The sequence below is a fragment of the Musca vetustissima genome, unplaced genomic scaffold, assembly GCF_032173495.1.
Source record: "Musca vetustissima isolate MV318-11 ecotype Yass unplaced genomic scaffold, APGP_CSIRO_Mvet_v1 utg7045, whole genome shotgun sequence".
In the NCBI taxonomy this organism is placed as follows: Eukaryota; Metazoa; Arthropoda; class Insecta; order Diptera; family Muscidae; genus Musca; species Musca vetustissima.
In genome coordinates this window covers 100,168-106,178 of record NW_026873108.1, presented here as the reverse complement: position 1 = coordinate 106,178, position 6,011 = coordinate 100,168, and the positions used below count along the sequence as shown (strand labels likewise).

General features: G+C 38.6%; 1 protein-coding gene across 1 annotated transcript; it reads right to left on the bottom strand.

Annotated features, from left to right (window-relative positions):
- Nucleotides 1-1,601: 1,601 nt before the first annotated feature.
- Nucleotides 1,602-5,496, bottom strand: LOC133322865 (protein bride of sevenless-like; the record flags this gene model as incomplete). The annotated part of the gene is made up of 4 exons (XM_061531821.1): nucleotides 1,602-1,877; nucleotides 1,946-3,408; nucleotides 4,700-5,149; nucleotides 5,214-5,496. Coding segments are annotated over 4 exons (2,472 nt in total), but the record flags the coding sequence as incomplete, so codon positions are not given.
- Nucleotides 5,497-6,011: the final 515 nt, after the last annotated feature.

Below are 6,011 nucleotides of genomic sequence, written 5' to 3'. Positions count from 1 at the left end.
TATGATACTTTAAAGGACCCCTTGTCCTTTATGTCGTGAATAGAGGCTCTATTTCCCTTCTAATATAAAAACTCCTACGCCCTTCATTGCATCTATAGAGAACCTTTACTGTTCCCTTCTTCTATTAAGACTGCCATCTTTATATCTCGCCTTCAAAGACGCCGTACCATTGCTCCTCCATAAAGACTCTTTGATAGATAGGCCAGCATATCGATATAGAAAGTATAGACGAGTCGAAAGATGAGACATTTTTATACCCTTCACCACTCTGTGGTACATGGTATTATGTATTTGTGCATATGTTTGTAACAGGCAACAGGAAACGAGACAGACACATGGTTACTTTTGAGAATATGCATAGAATCACTTTCTAAGTCGTTCCACATTGAGAATAGAATGAAGTTTTTGCGTTTTGTTGAAAATGGTGCAGATGCAGACATAGCTTCCATATATATTTTTCGAACGGGTGTATGATTGGTATTAAGTTTTAAACAGTGAGGCATACCGAATAGCGTGTTTCAAGTTTGCTTTAAATCTGTTTGTATCAATTTGTTCCATTGTACGCAAACGACTCAAAATCTGCCCGCATTAAATGAAATTTAGTGTAGGTTGAAGAAAGGCATGTGTATGGACTGATGTTAGTCGGGTCACTTATAGATAAAGATCACATATTTAAGTTCACGTTGAATATACCCAAAGTGGTGAAGGGTATCATATAGTCGGCCCCGTCCGCAGGGAGCATATATCTTATATATCTATAAGATATATAATATATAATATATATATATATTATATATCTTATAGAGTAGAATTAGCTGTAAAGAGTCTGTGTAGAGGGGCTGAAGTGTCAGACAGTTTTTGTAGACGAATTGAAGAGACAGACAGTCTCTATAGAATTCCGACTTTGCTAGATCTTGAAAACATATTTTCTTCCAAATTCACGCCTTAGTTAGATCTTGAAAAAATATTTTAAAAGATTCCATGCCTAATTTTTTCTTCATAAATTAAAAATATCAATACCCTGTACTTTCAGCTCGTATTTAAAGACTCCATATTTGCAGCTTCTATTAAATAATTGACTGCGATTAAATTCAAATACTTTTTATTATAAATATTTGATTTTTATTTATTAATAAATATTCAAATTACTTGTCAATAAATTTAACTTATAGGTTATGTTGAAACAACTCGTATCATTACTATAATAATTTTTCAAAAATATGTTTAAGATGTTTGGTTTTTGACTAGATTAGTTTCAATATAAGGGGGGGTCTTATAATCTTATAACTTAAAATTGTCTTACAAATAACATTCCAATAAAATTGCGAAACTTAAAATAAAAAGAAATTCTTGAAAAATATTTGTACACATTTTTCAAAAAAAAAAAAAAAACTATTCGTTTACCAAGTACTTATAAAAACTAAAGAAATTTGGTAATAAAAATGGGAAATCATTTGATTTTGAATATTCAGTTTTTGTTGTTATGGTCCATGTTGGTGTTATTGATTTGGAAGCATATTTTTTTGGATTTTCGTATTGGGTTTAAGGACCTTCGGTTATGCCAATCTTTCTCTCCTCGCTATATTTTCGGATATTTTATTTTAAAATCGTGTAATTTTACTGCTTTCAGGTGAGTCGGAAGGTGTGAGGGACTCTTGTACGGAATGGGCCGGACTATTACCACGATTTACACGAGTGGTATTTTGTCGCTGATTCCCAATGTGGGCATTGGCCTGACGTAAATTGGCAAAGAATTGTTGACGCCGAGGAGCACCACCTCCACGCAGTGGCAAGGTGGGAATTTCACTGGGTGACTGATGATGCAACTCATCCTGGGATATGTTACGCATGGCGGGATTGACACATTCATAAACACTCTGGAAGGAAAGAAAACGAGAATTAGGCCTTTTTATAATATTTTTAATAATGTGTCGAAGTTACCCACCTGTTCCGAAGAGTATTGATGATTTTGAGCAAAAGCCAAGGAAGTCAGCGATGGTAGGGCCTGGGCAATATCCGAACGTTCTATGCCTCGGACAATCAAAAACGTCCTTGGTATCAATATACCCACGAGAATGGCCCACCCTGATGCCTGTAGACCCAATGGCAACGCCGCATCCCGCATTTCATCTCCAAAGAATGACATGGTGATCCAAACAATCCATATAATCAGCATCAGCACGGAACCAATAACAATTAAAATACCTTCCCGATAATTTCTCTGTGAACGATATATAAACGGCACCAGGGCAATAATACTTAACAACAGCAGCATATCATAGGCCAATAGCCCAAACATCCAATAACCATAGTACAAATTCTCACAGGACACCTTATCCGAGGCAATATGCATCGCGACCAGCAATTGAATCGACATACCCAATTGCACGAGAATACTAAAGACACATATCACGGCCTGAATATAACCATTAACGTGGGAGAGGAAACCACCCTCCGAACCAATTGAAGCCAACATTACCGAACGGCATAACAGCAAAGAGAACACGAAGCAGTAGACCAAAGTCAATATGAACACCCTCACCGCACACAAGGTATTCAGGGTCTCAGCATCCTCGATGGTCACATGGGAATTACGATGTTCTCCCACATACTCAATTGAGAAGGGTATAAACGAGGTAAACATCAGTAGCAGAGATAGCAACAACAAAATCGATGTAACCGGATTTCCTTCAAAAACATCACCCAAGGAGATCCTCACCACAATGAACACCAATATGGCCAGGGTACAAATCAAACCCAATATGGCCGCCGTCATACCCGTGGCCACCCATGTATCTGGTTTTATACGCCAAAACATAACCGATTCTCCATCGAAGAGAAATGGATATCGGGAATTCTCTCCCGCCGTATATTGACACGTAAATACATGACCAAATTTCGTCTTCAATTCCAGACTGGTGTGATTATCCCGATTATAGTGATAATAGGTGGTGATATTTGTCACAAAGTTCTGCGCTGCAATTTCCCTTAACTTCATTTTATCCTCCTCGTAAATTATGACTGGTGGTGTTAGATCCTCCACCTGCTTTTGGAACATTTGAAAATTCATCATGGCCCCTAGGTGGCGCATACGCAGCAAATCCAACAGCTCGGCAGTGTCATGAACGGGTAGGCGATTTTCCGGCTTCTCCCAATCTCCAACGAATTCCAGTAGACCGATGCAAGTTTCCAGGGCAAAGAATTCTTCAATACGTTTACAATTCCTTGTCATTGATGATTTTAGCCATCGTGCCAGTTCAACAATGGGTCGGGCAAAGGCCAACACCCTGGAGGGAAGTATTGTCTTGCCTATCAACGGTTCATCCAACGTCATTTGGGTTACATTTTTATCCACTACTCGCAAATCGATTTCATTTTCCATTAGTATGTAGGATTTGTTGGGTAAATCTGGAAGGGAAAGAGATATACACATTATATAGGGTTTCAAATTTCACTTCGAGAATTATAGGAAGAGAATTGACAGGGAGCTGAAGGGTACAATCAGACTTTGTAGACATATTTAAGGGTTTGGTAGTTGAGATGATGGATTATAGAGTCTTTTAAGAGGAGACATGTTGAAGGTGTGTTAGTCGAGCTGATGGACCATAGATTCTCTTCAGATGAGCCGACTTCCCAGGAATCTCATTTATAGGCGATGTGAATGGCTGGGAGTCTTTATAGATTGTTCGAAGGCTCTTTGAATACATATAGACAAGCAAAAAGTTAGGAGAATCAGTTCAGAGAAGCTATAGGACCAGAGAGTTTCTGTAGACAAGTTGAAGAACTACTGAGCCTCGATAGAAGATCTATAGCATCAGGTAGTCTATATAAATCAATGGAAAGGATGGTGGGTGAGAATAAGAAAAACCTTTTTGAAGTTTTTTTTCTGTAATTGAATGAGGGCCTGGAGGGCCAAGGATTCCCTATAGGAAGAGCTGAAGTAAGTTATTAAAGACGAACTAAAGGGAGTCTCTATAAACGATCAGAAGGGATTCTCTGTAGACAAACTGAAAACAGTCTCATGGACGATCCAAAGTCTTTATGGGCAAACTGAAGGGAGACTTTATAGACGAAGTTAAGAGAGTCTTTATACACAAGTTGAAGGGCTTATCTATAGACGATCTGAAAGGTGTCCTTGTAGGCGAGCTGGAGGGAGTATTTATAAACGAACTGAAGGTTGATTCTGTAGACGAGCTGAAGAGAGTCTATTATAATAGCTGAAGGATACCTTTATAAGCGAGTTGAAGGGAGACTTTATAGATGAGCTGTTCAGAGGAGCTATAGGAGGGTGAGTGAATTTCTGTAGAGTGAGTGAGTTTCTTAAGGGCTTATCTATAGACGATCTGAAAGGTGTCTCTGTAGGCGAGCTGGAGGAAGTATTTATAAACGAACTGAAGGTTGATTCTGTAGACGAGCTGTAGAAAGTATTTTATAATAGCTGAAGGATACCTTTATAGACGAATTGAAGGGAGACTTCATAGATGAGCTGGAGGGCGAGTGAGTTTCTGTAGAGAAGCTAAATGGTCAGGGTGTCTTCAGAGACATAATGGTCAGTACAGACAAACTGAATAATCAGAGTGATAGTGCTGAAGGGTCAATTAGTCTCCGCCTGGCCTGGAGTACCCTGGAGTATCGACTCGCCTATAATGACTTCCTTTATCTCCTCCAAGTTTCCTAATTTAAATACTTTCTTACTTACCCAATATAAAATGTCGTTCCACCCTCTCCGTGGGCACAGCAAATATCGTTCCGTTCTCCTTGAAATGGGAGACCATTTTATTTCCGAATAGGATATAAATATTATTGTCACTCTTGAAATGCATGAGGCACATTTCCTCCTTTCGCGTTGCATCCATAAAATCATTATAGACATTTAAGTTTTCAGTTAATATCTCTACCGAAGCAATTGCATCACCCCATGGCATTTGATGTAGCAGATGGGCTACTTTGGGGAATAGGTCTTGGCGTATGGAAGGTATGGGCCAAATATTATATTCCAAATCATTAATAAAATTTTCCAATTCCTTATAGTAATCATAATCAATGAAAATTCCAATGGCATGGGTTATGCATTGTTGTTGATATTTAATTTCCTGCAGGAGGATATTTTCCAAGAGGTCATCGGAGCTCAAAGTAACAGCACGAATGCCTGTAAAAACAAATAAATTTGAGTCTTCATTTATTTTTTAGGGATTCCCCAAAAATCTACTCACCAATTAAAAAATCAGCTTCGAGCAGATTAGCCACATTCAGACGATTTATGACAAACATTGCCGATGCCGGATCGGTGGTCATAACACTCAGCATCAAATCTCCCTCAATGGTATGAACGAAATCTTCTTCAGCCTTTACCACGGTTAAATCTTCTTCAGAATTTGGCACAATAGCTTGAATGCCATGGATACAGATATCGCTAATGCTGGTTGTGGTCTCAAACAGGGTTGGATCTTCTGTTGTTGATGTGGTCGTAGTGGTTGTTGTCGTCGTTGTGGTTGTTCGTACGGTAGGTGTTGAAGCTGGTGGCCGCCTCGTTGATAATACTCGGGATTTAGTGATTTTTGGCGTTTGTTTGGCTACTGGTGGTGGAGATGACGCTTTTGGCGGTGCCGGTGATGCTTCCGTACTCGAACCCTCATCCTCTCCAATGGTTAGGGTAAGAAGACAACAGAGTAGAAGGATGCAAATATAGAATACTAAAAACAAAGAAAGAAACATTGTTGCTTAGACCCTTAAAACATATTAATAAAAAAGTGTGCGCCTATTGTAGTCCCTGAAAAAATATTAATACAACCAGTAAGGAAAGCAGTAAAGTCGGACGGGGCCGACTATATGACACCCTTTACCACTTTGGCTATATTCAAGAGATGCATCCTAACCAGTGTTGCCAAAACTTTGTTGAGGAAAAATGCTAGATTTTGTTGAAAAAAATGCTAGAAAGTGCTAAATAATTTAAAAAAGCGCCAGAAAAAAGTGCTAAAAATTTCTAGAACAAAATTGTTAATATTTAATAA